General features: G+C 37.5%; 3 protein-coding genes across 12 annotated transcripts; 2 read left to right on the forward strand and 1 right to left on the reverse strand.

The window, feature by feature from the left end:
- Window positions 1-7,442: 7,442 nt before the first annotated feature.
- On the forward strand, window positions 7,443-9,841 carry LOC111789232 (GPI-anchored protein LLG1). 6 transcript variants are annotated; one of them, XM_087121079.1, is made up of 5 exons: window positions 7,548-7,901; window positions 8,026-8,129; window positions 8,482-8,499; window positions 8,601-8,657; window positions 9,279-9,841. In XM_087121079.1, exons 2-5 carry the CDS (start codon window positions 8,051-8,053, stop codon window positions 9,671-9,673), a joined length of 549 nt encoding a protein of 182 aa, XP_086977205.1. In that variant the 5' UTR covers window positions 7,548-7,901; window positions 8,026-8,050; the 3' UTR covers window positions 9,674-9,841. The 6 variants fall into 6 exon arrangements, 4 of the variants coding, with proteins under 4 accessions (XP_086977205.1, XP_023525699.1, XP_086977206.1 ...); XM_087121080.1 differs by having other exon boundaries at window positions 7,562-7,901; window positions 8,264-8,499; XM_023669931.2 differs by having other exon boundaries at window positions 7,551-8,129.
- Window positions 9,842-10,898: 1,057 nt separating this feature from the next.
- On the forward strand, window positions 10,899-11,805 carry LOC111788075 (GPI-anchored protein LLG1). The gene is made up of 3 exons (XM_023668235.2): window positions 10,899-11,108; window positions 11,203-11,259; window positions 11,323-11,805. The coding sequence occupies exons 1-3, from the start codon at window positions 11,024-11,026 to the stop codon at window positions 11,586-11,588; spliced, it is 408 nt and encodes a 135-aa protein (XP_023524003.2). The 5' UTR covers window positions 10,899-11,023; the 3' UTR covers window positions 11,589-11,805.
- Window positions 11,806-12,506: 701 nt separating this feature from the next.
- On the reverse strand, window positions 12,507-15,962 carry LOC111788074 (uncharacterized protein At4g26450). Of its 5 annotated transcripts, none has more exons than XM_023668232.2 (5): window positions 15,852-15,941; window positions 15,666-15,734; window positions 13,412-15,397; window positions 13,060-13,249; window positions 12,507-12,804 (listed from the first exon to the last, which is right to left on the reverse strand). In XM_023668232.2, the coding sequence occupies exons 3-5, from the start codon at window positions 15,331-15,333 to the stop codon at window positions 12,733-12,735; spliced, it is 2,184 nt and encodes a 727-aa protein (XP_023524000.1). In that variant the 5' UTR covers window positions 15,334-15,397; window positions 15,666-15,734; window positions 15,852-15,941; the 3' UTR covers window positions 12,507-12,732. The 5 variants fall into 5 exon arrangements, with proteins under 5 accessions (XP_023524000.1, XP_086977783.1, XP_023524001.1 ...); XM_087121657.1 differs by having other exon boundaries at window positions 15,666-15,737; window positions 15,852-15,934; XM_023668233.2 differs by lacking the exon at window positions 15,666-15,734 and having other exon boundaries at window positions 15,852-15,962.
- Window positions 15,963-18,147: the final 2,185 nt, after the last annotated feature.

An 18,147-nucleotide genomic window follows, 5' to 3' on the forward strand; every position in this document is an offset into this window, starting at 1 on the left:
TATGAATTATCAGATAGGATGTAGGGAATGTTATAAGTAAATCATAAACTTAGCTAGAATTCTTTTCTTGGTTTCTAGAACCATGCCGCACAGGGGGACGTAGAAAAGGTAGGAGAGGGAGAGGACGACCTCCCATTCGGAGAGGGGGAAGAGGAGAAGCTGATAGAAGCTCTTCCCAAGAGGGGTCGACTACCGGACCATATGCGTTTGGACCACCTCCTGAATACGCACCTCTCCCACAAACCGTACCACTTCCTGAATATAAACCTCCCCCACAAGCTGTACCCGCTCCTGAATACGGTGCGCTCCCTCAAGCTGCACCACAGGCTGGGTTAGACCCCGCCACAAAGTTAATGTTGGAATCCCTCCAAAAAAACTATGCAAACCATGCTAGACACACAACAGGCCACGTTGTTGGCTACGCAACAAGTCGCGGCAATGGCCACGCAACCAGCCAACGCGGCGGCCCCGCAACCGGTGGATGTGGTATTTATACAGTCGGTCACCAACCCGCATCCGGATAGGGGTGCGAGTTGGTTAAAGGATTTCAGACGGTATAACCCACGTCCTTTTGTCGGTTCAAAGGAAGATCCAACAACTGCTTAGATGTGGATTGCAAACATGGAAACAACCTTTAAATCAATAAGATGCCCTGATGAACATAAGGTGGCGTGTGCGACATATGTGTTACAAAAAGATGCAGAAGTGTGGTGGTCGGATAATAAACAGAGCATCAACTGGGGCGGGGGAATTACAACGTAGGGAACCTTTAAGGAAGCCTTTCTGAAATATTATTATCCAAAGGAAACCCATATAAAGAAACAACAAGAGTTTAACCACTTAACCCAAGTTGATCGCACGGTGGATCAGTATTGAGAAAGTTTGCACCGTCATTAGCTGACACTGAAGAGAAACAAACAGAAAAATTTGTGTTAGGATTGAACCCGAAGACCCGCCGCATGTTAGAGGCCTTTAACCCAAAAACCTATGAAGAGGCCCTAAGGACGGCCAAGGCCCTAGAGGAACCCCAAAGGAAAAGAAAACGGAGCCAACGTTGTCACAGGGAGGAAACGCCCTGTCGAGGTCGAAACCACAGAATTTCAATCACGGAGCCAACAGTTGTCACAGGGAGGAGACCTCGATATCAGAGTAGGCCACCTGCTCCATCCCCAATAGCCCGATACCTAGCAATGGAGAAGCCCCTGTGCCGTAACTGTGGAAAACAACATGTTGGGAGATGTTTGGGGGGCTCAGGTATGTGTTATATCTGTGGTCATGCAGGTCATGTGCCCAGAACTTGCCCTACAAGGAGCTCGGGAAATCCAAGGGAACCCCTTAGAGGACAGGTCATCCGAGAGCCCACCATACAAACCCGCCCAGAGACCAGGGCATATGCAATGACCAGTAAAGAGGCGAGAACATCTGGCACCGTGGTGACAGGTACGCTTTCTGTACTAGGACACTTTGCGTTGACATTGTTTGATTCTGGTTCTACCCAATCCTTTGTTTCTTTACCATTTGTTAAACAAGCAGGGTTCGTAGTAGAACCCTTAATGCATGTATTGTCGGTCGGTACCCCAGCAGGGGTAGACTTAGTTACGAAAAATAGAGTAAAGGACGGACAAGTGCTAATAGCTGGACAAACCATCCACGTAGACTTAAAGGTAGTAGATATGACGGATTTTGACGTCATACTAGGAATGGATTAGCTAGCCGAAAACTTTGCTAGCATAGACTGCCATAAGAAAGAGTGATATTCACACCTCCCAACGGACTTACCTTTAAATTTAAAGGGACCTCCACAGGTACCACCCAAAAATAATATCAATGATGAAAGCGAGACGCCTGGTACAACAAGGGGGGTGGGCGTTTCTAGTCTGTGCAGTAAACACAAAAGGAAAGGAAAAACCCATAGATACAGTACCCATAGTAAACGAATTTATGGATGTCTTCCCAGAGGACCTCCTGGGAATTCCTCCATCGCGAGAGGTAGACTTTGGAATAGATCTGGAACCAGGAACGGGACCCATCTCTAAGGCCCCGTACCGCATGGCACCAACAGAACTAAAAAAACTTAAATCACAACTGCAAGACCTGTTAGATAAAGGCTTCATTCGACCTAGGGTGTCCCCTTGGGGTGCGCAAGTGTTGTTTGTCAAAAAGAAAGACGGCTCAATGCGTTTATGCATTGATTACATGGAATTAAACAAGAGGACGGTAAAGAACAAATACCCGTTACCCCGTATTGAGGACCTATTTGACCAACTGCATGGGGCGACAGTGTTTTCTAAAATAGATCTTCGATCAGGATATCATCAAATTAAGATAAAAATGAAGACATACCGAAAACAGCCTTTCGAACCAGATATGGCCACTACGAGTTTGTGGTGATGTCTTTTGGTCTCACCAATGCCCAGCAGTATTTATGGAACTAATGAACCGAGTATTTAAAGAGTGCTTAGACTCGTTTGTGATCGTGTTCATAGACGACATCTTGATATACTCTAAAACGGACCTAGAACACCAAGAGCACCTTCGCAAAGCCTTAATTATCCTAAGGGAGAACAAGTTATATGCCAAATTCTCCAAGTGCGAATTTTGGCTATGACAGGTTTTGTTTCTGGGGCACGTAGTGTCTAAAGACGGAATTTTCGTGGACCCCAATAAGATAGAAGTTGTCACGAAGTGGAAATGCCCAACAACAGTCACCGAGATATGAAGTTTCTTGGGATTGGCGGGTTACTATCTAAGGTTTGTCCAGGACTTCGCTAGAATAGCCATGCCTCTCACCCAATTGACAAAAAAAAGTGTACCTTTCGTTTGGGATGATACTTGTGAGGCCAGCTTTCAAGAGCTAAAACAAAGACTAGTATCCGCCCCAGTGCTCACAGTTCCAGAGAGTTCTGTAGGATACGTGATTTACAGTGATGCATCCAAAAAGGGGTTAGGTTGTGTACTGATGCAACATGGCAAGGTTGTTGCGTATGCGTCACGCCAACTAAAGGATTATGAGAAAAACTATCCTACACATGATTTGGAGCTGACAGGGTGGTGTTCGCGTTAAAAATTTGGTGACTCTACCTGTATGGCGAAAAGATCCAAATCTATATGGACCATAAAAACCTAAAATACTTGTTCACACAAAAAAGAATTGAACATGAGGCCACGTAGATGGTTAGAGCTGGTAAAAGATTACGACATAGATATCCAGTACCACCCTGGAAAAGCAAACGTAGTCGCTGATGCACTGAGTCGAAAAGCAGTACACTCGTCCGCCCTCATCACAAGGGAGCCACGTGTGCGAACTGATTTCGAACGAGCTGACATAGCGATAGTAACCGAAGAAGTGGCAGCCCAAATAGCCCAACTGACAGTGCGTTCCACGCTCAGACAAAGGATCATAGACTCACAACGTGGGGATCCACGCCCAAGCAAAATCCTAGACCAATTGAAAGTAGGCCCAGTGGACGAATTCTCTAAGTCAACAGATGACAGATTATTATGTCAAGGACGTTTATGTGTCCCACCCATGAGCGAAATAAAGAATGAAATCCTAACTGAGGCATACAACTCACCCTTCTCGAGCATCTAGGTGGAACAAAGATGTATCAAGACTTGAAACAACACTTCTGGTGGCGAAGTATGAAAAAGGATACCGCAGAGTACGTGAGTAAGTGTCTGGTGTGCCAACAAGTAAAAGCCCCTAGGCAGAAAACCGCTGGGCTACTACAACCTCTAAGTATACCAGAATGGAAATGGGAAAACATTGTCATGGATTTCATAGTAGGCCTACCCAAAACATTAAAGGGTTATACGGTAATTTGGGTGGTTGTAGATCGTCTGACAAAGTCGGCTCACTTCCTACCGGGTAAGGCAACATATACAGTAGACAATTGGGCCCAACTATATGTTAAAGAAATTGTGAGGTTGCATGGAGTACCGGTGTCAATTGTGTCGGATCGGGACCCGCATTTTACATTGGCCTTTTGGCGCGACTCCAAAAAGCGATGGGTACCCGCCTCGACGTTAGCACCGCCTTCCACCTACAAACGGATGGCCAAATGGAACGATTAAACCAAACCCTAAAAGACATGCTTCGGGCATGCGTTATGGATTTCACAGGGAGTTGGGACACTAAACTGCACTTAATAGAATTCTCTTACAACAACAGCTTCCAAGTAACCATCGGGATGGCACCCTTTGAAGCGTTGTATGGAAAACAATGTAGATCCCCATTGTGCTAGGACGAAGTAGGAGAACGAGAACTTGTAGGACCTGAGCTGGTCCGCATCACCAACGAGGCGGTACAGAAAATTAGAGTAAGAATGCGTACCACACAGAGTAGGCAAAAGAGCTACGCTGACGTTAGGCGTAGGAATTAGAGTTCGAAGAGGGGGACCTAGTTTCCTAAAAGTAGCTCCTATGAAAGGCATTCTAAGATTCAGACGAAAGGGGAAGCTAAGCCCCCGATTTATTGGACCATTCAAAATTTTAGAAAGAGTAGGTTCGGTAGCTTACAAACTAGCTTTACCACCTTCGCTTTCAAGCGTACACGATGTATTTCATGTGTCCATGTTAGGAAAATATATTGCAGACCCTACGCACGTAATAGACTATAAACCTCTCGAAATCGAGAAAAATTTAAGTTATCAGGAGAAACTGATTAAAATCCTAGCCCGAGAAGTGAAAGTCTTACGTAATAGAAATATGGGTTTCGTTAAGGTATTGTGGCGTAACCACCAAATCGAGGAAGCTACGTGGGCATCCGAGAGTGCAAGCAACCGAGACGCATTTCACAACAAGCCATGCAAAGGTTGAAGCGATATGCGAAGCGGGCTTCCAAGTTCATCATGCACCCAACAAGGGTGCTCATAGAAAGGGACTAACAAGACTCAATGCTACCCGTGCATGAGGTAATCAATGCAAGAACCAATGGACTACGGTCACAAAAAATACTTTGGGACACACCAATGAAGAGGAGAAACTAAAAAGGATTACTTAAAATTAAAAATAAAAATAAAATTTACCTACCTCTCTCCACCAATCTCGTCCCAACCCCATCCTCTTTCCTCAACCCCACCATATCATATCACAGTTCATCCAAAAATAAACAGAAAAAAATGTCAGAGAAAGAGTAAAATGGTGTTTCAACAAGGATAGGATATGATGCAGATCTACCTTTGAGAGATTTTGTTCCGTTATTACGGTAAAATCCTATCTCAGATTTCCTTTATCGTTCATAATTATGGTTATAAGAAATCAATAATCAGATCCCATATTTAATTAATTAGATTTTTTGTTAGCATTCCTTTATCCTTTATAGTTATGGTTATAAGAAATCAATAATCAGATCCCATATTCAATTAATTAGATTTTTTTTTGTTAGCATGGGAAGTTATAGGAAATAAGGTTAGAATCAATAAAATTTTAGTTGGCAAATCCATAAATTAAGATAGTAGCCAAACAATCAATTAAAATTGGCAAGCATATAGAAAATAAATATAGAATCAGAGGAATATCTTATTTACATATAGAATCAGAGGAATATCTTATTTACAGATTTTAAAAGGTTTACCTGAATATCTATTTACAGAAGGAAAATAATTACAAAGAGGGAGAAGGGAAGATTTGTTGAAAAGAATTTAAAAATAAAACAGTAAATATCAGAGGGCATGAACTCCATTAAATTTTGTCTAACAGGAAATATCATAATTTTAACAAGTAAATTAGAGAAATAATTTTATAGAGTTCAAATTTGAAACTAATGTCATGGGCTCACATAGGTTGACTTAGATTTCAAAGGACGGAATCAAACTTTCATTAAGGATATGTACGTGACAACGACTTAAGCTAACTAGGTAAGTGGCTCACCCGTCGTAGGTTACGCGTTAATTGTTATATGTTGGCACGTGCCCGTGGATTTGCACGTGTCATTGAATTGTATGCCAGTTTAATGTGCTCAAGTACGAACTCATGTGAACGTGAATGTATGCTATGTATGCTGCTTTGTTTGATGTGATATGATATGCATGTGACGATATGTGGTTCCTGAATGATTATGGCATGATTGTACGAAATATTTGAATGTAAACAGCATGAATTGTATGACATGAAATACGGTAAACTGCATGGAAACATAACCCCGATAGGAATATGTATGATACATAAAGAAATGAAAATGAGAATGACATGTAAGCATGAAACGTGACAAGGGGTTATGTTCATTAATGTTAAATGTAGGACTAGTAGGGACCTCATGCATATTGTGTGTTCATACATCTGGGGGATACCCCTATCCCATCACGAGGGTACGGACGCATACATCCAATGGCAGGGCAACGATCGTTATGCTTTGCATAGCGTTGCCGTGACGGTTATTAGTTTTAACGGGTCCCGGCATAAAGAGCTCCCAGAGTATACCCACCGGATATGGAAAGTGGCTCAGCAGTGTGCGAACTAGCTGGTGAGCCCATACTCGCACGTATGGGCTGTGTGTAGAGTATATGGTACACGTCCACGATTACCCGTTAGGACAGCACCGTAGGGAAAACGAAACGAAACGAAACGATAGGTCCCATCATTTCATTGTGTGTGATTATTGCATAACCACGATAGGGGGTCAGTTACTGAGTATTCTAGAAATACTCAAGGCTCGTGCTACTTTACTTTTTCAGATAAGGGCAAGGCACCCATATGACATCGACGGCAGCATCATACACCCCGGGACCGTGGCACATGCATAGGGTAGTTTTTTTTTTTTTTTTTTTTTCCATTTCATAGTCGAGGTTGAATTCGGTTTTGTTCCTTTTCCTTTATTTCAATAATGTTCTTTTCCTTTCTTTCCCTCGTAATCATTTTCTCTTTCACGAGGTAATAAGAGGCGAGTGTAAGTCGCATTTATATGAACATGACCCATTTAATGTATATTCCACATTTCAAGTATAGTAACGACCTTAGATTAAATAGGTAAAATTTAGGATTAACTAACTAATTTGGGCTAACGAGCTTAAATTGTAAAGATTGAGCTGGGTTAATTCTCTTCTTCTATTTGGGTTGAGTTGAAATTTTTGGAAAACAAAAAAAAAAATCGATTAGTAGGTTGACATTTTTTTTGGTTAGGTGAATTGGATTCATCCAAAAATAGGCTTATAACCCAACACTACCTTACATCTAAGATTATTACAAATACTAATACTTCATGTTTGCCCAGGTTAATGATTGACTTTGACCTGTAAACATTTACAATTATCATGAGATTTTAGTTACTGTTTAAATATAAATATATATATTATTTATTTATTTTTTTTTTTTAAGAACAACAACTTGATAATCCGACTCAACTTAAAATTAGTTTATCAAGTTTAAAATTAATTTGTAATTAGTTGTTGGAGTTTGATTAATTTTTTTTATTGGTCTTTGAAAACAAAAATATAAAACGTGAATAAATTTTTTTAATTCATTTTAAAAAATACATGTCATCAAAGTCTAAAACTACAATATCATCATTCAATTATGTCGATTAAAATTTTTTTGTAATGATTTTCTGAATTTTAATTTTGAAAAATACCCTTCAATAGATAATAAAATTAGCATTTTATTAAATTTATTGTTCACGATCCCGACAATAAATCTCTCTGTTTGAACACAATCCCATTTCCCGACTTGCTTGTTTGTATACAATACGGAGATCAGAGGCCTAACGCTCAACAAAGAAAAAAATCCGAATCGAATTGAAAACAACGAAATTATACTCCACAACTACACTTATACCTTGGTCCTGAAGGCACTGATGATCATATGACGGCGAAAGATTTAGCATCTTGGAGCGCGATGATATCAGAATCCACAAAGAACAAATTGTATTTGGCGGCGATGGATCTTTCATCAACTAATCAACTCTGGTGAGTGCGTCCATTTGGGATCATTTATTGAATCAAGGATAAACAGAATCCATATTCCTCGAGAGATGTTGAATGGAGATGGTTATGGTTTTGTGTTTGCACCATGCCTATCAACTGTTTGAAGAAATGCCCAACAGAGCTATCATCGCATGGGGAGCTTTGGTGTCATGTTTTGCCTCATATGGCGAACTTTCAAATGCACCAAATTCCTTAATGAATTGGTTTCAGGTAAAACTTGAGCCAACTCCATCATCTTTCTCTCAAATTCCTTAATGAATTGCTATCTGTAACTGCACTGCTTTTATCTCTTCACATATTTAATTCCTTACTGTTTTTTCTTCTTGGTTTTATGTTACATTTAGGTTCAAATCTTGGTTTCTTCTTTCTTTTCTATTTTCAATTGCCTGAGAAAACAGAAATGAATGAAGAACACTGAACTAACATTTTGATTCAATTCCCTGAGTTTGAACACGGTGATCTCTCCAGCTCCAAAGCTGAATTATCTCATAGATTATGGGTTCTGATAGGTTCTTTTGCTCCTTCTTTCTGTTTTTCCTCTTCTTTGTTGTTTCCTCTGCAGGTTCAACCTTCATATCAGGTATTCACTTCTGTTTCTTTGAAGGGGTTTTCTTGTTCTTAAGAATGCTTCGTTTGAATTTGTTTGTTGAATCTTCCCTCTTTTCTTGTATACACTTTCAGATGAAATCTTTGGATCTGAGACCTCTGTTGGACGGCGACTCCTTCAGACTAAAAAAGGTTCCCTGTTTTTTTGTTTACCCTTTCTCTTGATGATCCTGTTGACTCCGTGTGAGATCCCACATCGGTCAGGGAGGAAAACGAAACACCCTTTATAAGGGCGTGGAAACCTCTCCCCCACGTTTTAAAATCCTTGAGGGAAAGCCCATACAGGACAATATTTGCTAGCGGTGGGTTTAGGGTCGTTCCACTCCTTGTTTAAATCCTTTCATTTTCAGCTAATGACTGTATGATTTATTCCACATCTTTTTGTGAGTCTTAAAATAAGAATTCAAATGTTTCTATCGTGAAAATCATTATAAGAAAATGGTAAAAAAGCAAACAAAATTTTCGAAACGTTCGTGATCCCCATCTCACCTGCTAATTATGCAACTATTTATTAGCCTTCTGTTATAGATATAATTGAATGAATGGGGAGAAATAAATCCTTAGCAACTGTTATTACCTTGAAAGTGTGGATCATTTGGCTGCAACTTAAATGGCATTATCAATGATATGAAGAAATCTGTTGAACTGCTTATAGAAAAAGTGAAGTGCTTTCTTTTATTTTTGTGATTCCCAACTCTTGAAGCTGTATGAAGTAATGTGATGATGTCATGTTGTTGCAACAAATTTGTGCAGCTTGCCCTGTGAGCTTTGAATTTTTGAACTACACAATCATCACAAGCAAATGCAAGGGGCCTTTATATTCTCCAAAGCTATGTTGTTCAGCTCTAACTGAACTCTCTTGCCCTTATGTTGATGTTATGAATGATATGACAACTCTTTGTGCTTCAACCATGTTTAGCTACATTAACCTCCATGGAAAGTACCCACCTGGCCTTTTCTCCAGCATATGTCGAGAAGGAGATCAAGGTCTTGCTTGCCCTCAATTGCCAGCTCCATCCCATCCAAACTCGACCCCGCTCTCAAAACGTCCATCTCCTGCCATCATCGTTGCCTCTGGACTTGTACTTCTCTTCTCATGGCCTTTTTTTACGCTCCGAGCGACCCATTTTTGTCGTTCTTCTTGTTGACTACTATACTTCAAACTTCAAGATATATATTTTAACGTTTATGAATTATTGGGCGGTAGTTCCCATGGGTCATACTTTTCCATGGAGTGTCATGGTTTGTACATGTTTATGATCAACTTTAAGGAAAACTTAAACCTAGTTATACCATTATGTTCATCTTTGTGACTTTATCGAACCTTAACTGATATTCCTTTTTTCTTTGATTAAACATGATTCATGTAAAATTAAGTTTTATTTGGTCATACGCATAATCTGATTGTGGAGGTAATCATTACATGAATCATTCACAAACTATTTGTAATTATTGTTTTGTTCATTGTACCCCTGCTGTCATCGTAGCTACGAAATTTCTCATCATGAACCTTAAGATGACTAACGATCTCCTCAACCGACATGTTCTTGAGGTCGTCGAACTGCTCAATGGAGGTAACAATTTGCCTGAATCTTAGGGGACAACTCAGAGAACTTTATTAGCAACGGAGATCTCCTCCACCTTGTTGCCTAATGAATGAATGTTAGTAACGAGTATTAAACTCTCCTCCTTTTCCCTTTTTATCATTGTCACATCTCCTCCAATGACTTTTTGTGGTGATGACATTTGTTTTGACATTCTAATTGTATCAAATGTTAGTTTTGACTCTTAATCAAACTATACCGAAACAAATAAATGAAGTAGAAAGAACAACTTGAGAGAAGAGTTTCTTTGTACCAAATAACCTTAATCACCATACTTTGCAACTCTTTTTATTTATGTAAATAAAACATACATGTGAGGACTATTTATAGAAGAAAAAACACTAACAAATTTCTTACTCTCTTCATAAGTTAGTATGTATCCTCCGGTTACCAAGTCAAATTTACTGACTCATAGTAATTATAGAGATAAAATGGGTTGATCCATACGTTATTATGAACCAGTTCTGAATGATTGAGATAAAATGGATTGATCCATATGTTATTATGAACCAGTCATGAATGATTGACTTGTATATAATATTCATGGACACAACTTATCTTATAGTTCATAAGAGTACTTCTACGTCTACTATTACAAATACATCAAACGAACCATAGCTGACTTTTGAATGCAATTCAAATCTCATACGAGATGTGAGATTATTCAAATTTTATAAATAAGGATAAAAAATTGTTAGAAAAATCGAACCCAAAGTTTGAAAAATCAAATGGTTATCGGATAAGATAACAAAAGTCCTATTATTATTATTTAAAGATGGGGAGACTTGGGGTGGTGGAGTGAGTGAAGTCAAGGCGGCTCATATGAGATCTCAAGAACTCAAACCACACTCCAATCTCAGACTATAAGAAACCCTCTGCCACATTGCTCTCAAGATGAACAAAATGGAGTCCCATCGATGCTCCTCCCTCTTCCTTCTCCTCTTTCTTTCCATACTCTTCGTCGGGGCTTTCGCATCAGGTACTTACAAGTTGGCTACTTATGTTTATATTTATTTGTTCGTTGCTTCAAAATCGGGAGATTTTTGGTCTGATTTCCTTTGTTGTAATTGCAGAGCATATCATTGGATCTACAAGTCTCACCACTCGTACAATTCTTCAAGCCAAAAAAGGTTCGTTACAATTATTAGTTTGAGATTTTAATTGTATCAAAACTAAGTAGTAGATGAATGCAGCTTGTGCAGTGAATTTTGAAGTTGCGAACTACACCATCATCACAAGCAAGTGCAAGGGGCCTAAATACACAGCCAATCTTTGCTGCTCAGCTCTTGCAGAATTTGCGTGCCCCTATGCCAAATATCTCAATGATTTAACCAATAATTGTGCTTCAACTATGTTCACTTATATTAATCTGTATGGAAAATATCCTCCTGGCCTCTTTTCCACCCTCTGCAAAGGAAAAGGCAGAAAAGGGGGCCTTCAATGCCCTAAAGCTAATTGAGCTGCTCCCCCCAAGATGTCGTGTATCAATTATCGTGAAGAAGAATAAGTGTTGATCTATGATCAGGTCGTGTTATGAGTAGTATGGAACAGGCTGTTCGTGTTCGTGGTGTGAACAAGATGGCTTTCGGGCCAAATATTGCTAGTGTTCGTGCTTGTGTTGTGTATTGTGGAATCGTTGGTATAAGCTTTGAAGGCAAGAATAAGTTAGACTGCAATTTCAGTAACATTTTTATACTAAAATGGAAAACAAAGAACACAAAAAGAGATAGCCATTGTTCTAAAACACAGAACAATACATGGAGGAATTAAAGAAGCAAAAGCTCAGATTTTCAGAGTAATTACTTAATATGCATAAAACAAACCTACATTTTCAACTACTCAGCAACATAGTTTGCTTATCACAGTGATGCAATTTGAGCAGGCAGCTGAGAATGCCCTTGAGTTCATCCTAGAGCCTAAACAATCAAATCTTCAACACCAGAACCTACAAAGATTTGGACATCCCTAACACAGAATTCTTGAAACTAATAGTACATACTCCCTAAACGATTCTTCGCCTCTAAGGAAAATTTCAACACACAGTTCCGAGGAAGGCGAGGATCAGCACGGTCGTTACTAGAAAAAAGATATCAGTTTCTGCAGCCCAATGGAAATATATAAATATCGCTCAAATGTTCAATCCGAATCACAAGCCAAGAATTATATATTTCGCTTTCCTGTGCTCGTATCAGTCAGTCATTCCCTCATATACTGAAAGCCATCATCATGCATAGTCAACAAGAAAAAGAAAAAAAATGCCCAGGATTTTTACAGCTTCTAGTTCCAGCCACACCCCCAACCGAAAAAACCATAGATATATAGAGATGTAAAGGGAACATGAACTAACAAAGTGGCAAGAAAATGAAGAGTAAACAGAAGCAGCTAAAGAAAAGACCATTTGCTATCATTCTGTCTTACAATATTAACCTATTTCCTTTCCCACATACAATTCTGGCCTTAACTATCTGTGGGAAAAAAAATTACATATCCTTCTTTTGAATAATACACAACTCCTATCACATTAAATTAAACTTATTCAAGGGTGTCCAAGCACTTTTGGTAGATTGATCACATAATTATATTGATGGACACATAAAAAGAAATTAAAATTCTGGCATACTCAATGGAATTTCTCCAAGGGACATGTATATTAGATCATCATCCGCCAGAGCACCCTGAAATAATAAGCAAATGACAGATCATTAGAACTTTATCAAGGTCAACGGGAAATGAATATGAGCCCATATAATTCTAAATTACTATGGACACAGAAGAAGGTGGAAATGGAAGTAAACTATGAAGCATAGAGACTCGAACACTTCTATTAACATTTATTGAAGAATCTAACAACAATCTTTAAGAAGCTAGACAAAGTATCAAAAAGAAAAATCTTCAATAAATGATGAAGTTGGATATAATCAAGGAAGTACTTCTCCGTTCGGAAGAGGCATTTCATTGTTCATTGAGTTAAGGTCTCCTTGAACAGAAGCACAGTTAGGGAATTCTGCTCCAAGCAACTCCGAAATCATAATTCCATAGCCATCTTGAACATCAGGCATATCTCCATTATTTTGTGCGTTGTTGGGAAAGCCATCCAATCCATTAAATACAGTTTCCCTCCTGAAAATTACATTAATACAGTTAACTACAATGTTCGTATACAATTTAAAAGCTTCTTATAGAGAATTCAAACAAAAGGAAACTAGTTGATGTGCAATTATCAGCATATTTAAGAAAATGTAAGAGAAAAATAACGTACAAATAAAATATGAGAAAACTTACTTTCTCTCTGTATTATGGAAGGTCTTGTCTACTTCGACAGCAGAGTCATCTTCCAAATCAATAATTTCAATCTCTTTACTGCCAGTCACCACACCATTCTGACCAAATTCAGGAGCATTGCTTATGGACAAGTCAATATCAACAGGAGTTCTTTCTCTTTTTGTTTCAGAAATAGATGGGAAGATGAGAAGCGGATTATTTTCGTGATTATCATGTATATCAGAAGCCTCCATAAGGTTAAGGTCACAGATCTTAAATGAATTCGGAAAAAGCTGCTTTTCTTGTGCATAATCAACACAATGCTCACCCCCGCCTTTCATGAAATGAAAACCCTGCACTGAGTTCACACAGTTAGCTGCTACAATAACTTCATGATCAGGCTTGTTTTCCTCAGAATTAACTTTCGTTTTATCAAACTTCAGAAGGTCAAAGGATTCATCTTCCTTAGAAGTCATCAACGGAATCCATTCTCTTGGTTTTTTACTACTCCCCTCCACCATATCACTCTCATCCAAAGATCGTTTTTTACCCCTATCCTCAAACATAGAATCTGTCCGTTCAAATATGACAGGACTTTGGCAAGATTCTTCCTTGTTCTCGTTCCAAAATGGTCCCTGCTGGAAAGATTGAGACGTCAAAGAGCTTGTCTTCTCATTAAATCTAGGATATAGCTCCTCTATTATACCAGTTTCCTCAACAGCTTCCAGTTTAGATCTTTCAGAGTTCAGATGCTCAACATCATGTTTTTTAGCTGATACAGCACCAGATAATGCACAACTGGAAGAGTCACTGTCAAGTGAAATTTCAGATTCTCTGTTAGGGTTAATATCAGAAGGTCGTTCTGACACAGTTGTAATAGGATCGGCCTTAGAAACCTTGTACGCCAATGCAGAGCGAGTTTTGGTGGGGAACTTAGCAAATCTGCAGAATGCTAATAGATCAGTTTCTTGCTTTACCAAGGGATCACCATCAGCAGCTTTGTTCTGGACGGATAGTTTCTCGGTCACACAATGTTTTTCAGTTTCATTAATACTGGCAGTATTTTTCACCTCCTCAGACCCTGAATCTATGTTACCTAAATCATCAGAATCTTTAGCAAGTTTCTTCTCACATGGAAGATCTTTCACAACAGCAGAAGTACTTGCCTTTGAGCCTACATCATCCGGCAAAGGGTACTTAACCAGTTCAGGTCCAGAATCCTCAGGTGTGTCACCTTTTCGTCCTAACTTGGAAGGTTTGAAATCTTGCAGTTCAGAAACGATTTCTTCACCACTTTGCTGTTGATTACTATAAGCAGAAAGATTATCAGCGTCCTCATCAGCTTCTGTATCTGGAGAAGCTCTCGCTCTATCATTGTAATTATTGCTCCTACCTTGGCCACTCCAATCAGAACCACTACTACGGAAAGATGAGGATCTTCTTCGACCTCTCAAATGATTTCGTGATGCTGAACCATATTCATCAGGAGGCTGCCTCCACCCTGACCCGGAATCAGGTCCCATATGTCCCGAATGAGGGGAAGCAGTAGACGCTCGTCCTTCTTCTCGAAGTTGACCTAATTCCTGAAACTCAGAAGACTCCCTCCTCAAGCTTCCACCTTGCCATTTACCATGTAAAACACTAGATGGGAGCAAACCTTGAAAAACCAGGTATTCAGCTGCAAGGCGACCTGCTTCCATAAAAATGTCAACAGAACCCCCACCTCTGCGCGGAGGAGGCAGTGACTGGGATGATTGATATGATTTGGGGTATCCCTGACCGCGCCCAAACCCACTCGGATGATTAAAGTTGCGATAATCATTGCCATATACGCTACCATGGCCCCTAACCGATCCCTCTGGAGAGATTCGAGAAGAAGCTAATCCCACTCCCATGGAACTAGACCTAAATCCATTTCCCGTATTACGGTGACGGGGATGCATAATTTCAAGAAATAATTCAGAAACAATTTCGGTATAGTCGTATTACTCCTCTACCTTCGCTGTGCTGAAGCAATCAAAAAAAAAAAAAAAAAAAAAAAAAAAAAAAAAAAAAAGGAAGAACAACCTCTCGTTAAAAAGAGAAGATTCCCTGAAACCCTGAGACACAATCCAACACAAGCTAGATTCCAAATGGAGCAAGTTCCTGCGATAACATGCCTTCCCAAATCCGATTCGAAAAGAATTACAGAACTCGAGTTCAACAGTATAAATCAACAGTTCTAAAGTCAAACAGATCTGAACGAAATCGATTACCAATCCAAGTAAAACCTAACCTCTTTCAGATGATAACCATCAACTCAAAGATGATGATATGATTCGAGGAAGAGTTCGTTAGGTTTTTCCTACTGAAAAAAGTGAAATCGTCAAATTAGCAACAGAATTTCTTCGCGATTTCAAAACGCATCTTCTCTCTACAAGAAAATCGGCTGAATTTCCCTACCGGACGCCTCAATACGTACCTACAAATTGATGAGTAAAGCCTTTTTCTTCTCCGCCGAGGACTTGGTGCTCAAAAGGCAAGGGCTTGTGGTGACACCAACCAAAAATAATAAAATAAAAAATTATATTCTTTTTACTAAAATATTTAAATTAGACAATTATTTATTTACTAAATCCAATGGAGAAAATTAAATCAATTGATTTAATTTTTAAATATTTTACAATTTTATAATCAAATTTTTTTCTAAAATTAAACCTTATTTCTTTTGGTTGGTTGAATATTTATACGAATATTAAACTAAATAATATTTAAAAAATTTAAATAATAAAAGTTAAATTACAACTTTTTTTTTTCATAATAGAAACTATACTAAAATAAACTTAAATATTATCGATGAACTAAAACATATATTTAATTATGTCTTAATTAGACTTTTAAAATAAGTTTATTAATTAGTTTCATATGATAAATTAATATTTTAATAATAATACATGTTGGTGTATTTATTGTATTTAATTAAAGTATTAATATGTAATGAAAATATTATAAGAGGATTTAGGGCATTTTATATTTAATTTAATTTTTGTATAAGACATACTCGTCGAGCAATTAAGATAGGACATGACTGAATTATCTATTTGAGAATATATTTTCATTAGCGTAAGATTCAGCCATATAAATATAGATTTATTTTATTTTTTAAATACATGAAAATTGTAATTATAAATTAATTTAAGAATAAGACATAGGTCTATATTTATTATAATAGCTCAAAAATAAATAAATAATAAAAAAAATAAATAAATTATAAAAAAAAAAAGGTCAAAATAATGATAATATTAATAATAAATAAATAAATAACTCGTCTTATCTCTAAAAAATAAATAAATGTCATATCTCAGAAAAGTAAATTTGATGCAGATTTATTGGAGAGAGATTTTGGTATGTTATTACTGTAAATCCTATTTCAAATTTTCTTTTCCTTTATATTTATAAATTAAGTTACAATTTAATCGGATCTCATCTTCTCATATCCAATTAATTAGATTTTTGTAAGTATTGAAATATGGTTAGAATCAATAAAAGTTTGGTTGACAGTTGGCAGTTTTATAAATCTGTAAGATAATAGCCTGGCAAATAATATCTGTTTAGAGAATGAAAATAATCAATGGAGGAGGGAAGATTGTAGTAAAATATATATATATATATATATATATATATATATATATATATATATATATATATATATATATATATATATAACAATTCAAGACTTTTAACAATAGACGAATGTGAATGAGAGAAATAATTTTATAGAGTCCAAACTTGTAACTGATGTCATGGGCTCACATAGGTTGACTTGGATTTCAAATGATAGAATCGAACTTTCATTAAGGATATATTGGAGACACCAACCTAAGCTAATCAGGCAAGTGACCTTGCTATCGGCATGATTATATTTGATGTTGACACGTGCCATGTAGTTTTGCATATGTCATATATATTGATATATGTGAATTGTTTGTGGATTGATATGCTTATGATATGTTATAATATGTGAATTGTATGATAATATTCACGATACGATATATTCAATGATATGTTTGAGATAGGATACGAGAAAGATGCACAAAATGAAATATAATGATAGGAGTAAGATACGTTCATGAAATGTTAAATTTAGGTTACATATATGGATATGAGAGATTGATAAAAGAATACGGTTAGGTTAGGGGCAGAAAGGAATAGGTTTGTGATAGATTGATAGAACGATATTGTTAGGATACGTTCCTGTGAGGATATAACTAAGGTACGTTCATGTAACGATATGACTGTGATAGATATAATAACGTTAAGGCTATGATAAGTTAAGGAACGATGTGACCACGAAGTGTTTATGATATGATATGATTATGATACAACATGTGAATGACAGATATTATATATATATATATGTTGTCATATGATATGTTATGGTACGAGATATGTGATAAATTGACATGTTTATGATATGATATGCATATGATGAAATGTTATGTTAAAAGGATAGAACGTTATGATATGTCTCTTCAATTGTGTGTATATAACATGATATGGATGATATGAAATCACGATAAATGGCATGAAATATAACCCTGTTAGAATTATGTATGATATGAGAACCAAAGAATGAGAAACAATATGATATGATATGAATGATGATTGATATCTGAAACGATATGATATGTACAAAATGCTAGCGGGGTTGTATTAAATGATAATGAAAACAGAAAATGTTGGGACCTCATGTATTATGTGTGCTCATGCATTGGGTG

Source organism: Cucurbita pepo, chromosome 2 (genome assembly GCF_057944985.1).
Source record: "Cucurbita pepo subsp. pepo isolate OVF chromosome 2, ASM5794498v1, whole genome shotgun sequence".
Classification (NCBI taxonomy): Eukaryota; Viridiplantae; Streptophyta; class Magnoliopsida; order Cucurbitales; family Cucurbitaceae; genus Cucurbita; species Cucurbita pepo.

Excerpts from the sequence above, each read along its gene's own strand:
- LOC111788074 (XM_023668233.2), bottom strand. The coding sequence starts at position 15,333 with ATGCATCCCCGTCACCGTAATACGGGAAATGGATTTAGGTCTAGTTCC. Across the intron at positions 13,250-13,411 it reads TTCCATAATACAGAGAGAAA|GAGGGAAACTGTATTTAATG; the intron begins GTAAGTTTTCTC and ends TGTAATTTTCAG. Across the intron at positions 12,805-13,059 it reads TGCCTCTTCCGAACGGAGAA|GGTGCTCTGGCGGATGATGA; the intron begins GTACTTCCTTGA and ends TTATTATTTCAG.
- LOC111788075 (XM_023668235.2), top strand. The coding sequence starts at position 11,024 with ATGAACAAAATGGAGTCCCATCGATGCTCCTCCCTCTTCCTTCTCCTC. Across the intron at positions 11,109-11,202 it reads CGTCGGGGCTTTCGCATCAG|AGCATATCATTGGATCTACA; the intron begins GTACTTACAAGT and ends TTGTAATTGCAG. Across the intron at positions 11,260-11,322 it reads AATTCTTCAAGCCAAAAAAG|CTTGTGCAGTGAATTTTGAA; the intron begins GTTCGTTACAAT and ends AGATGAATGCAG.
- LOC111789232 (XM_087121079.1), top strand. The coding sequence starts at position 8,051 with ATGGGGAGCTTTGGTGTCATGTTTTGCCTCATATGGCGAACTTTCAAA. Across the intron at positions 8,658-9,278 it reads ACTCCTTCAGACTAAAAAAG|CTTGCCCTGTGAGCTTTGAA; the intron begins GTTCCCTGTTTT and ends AAATTTGTGCAG.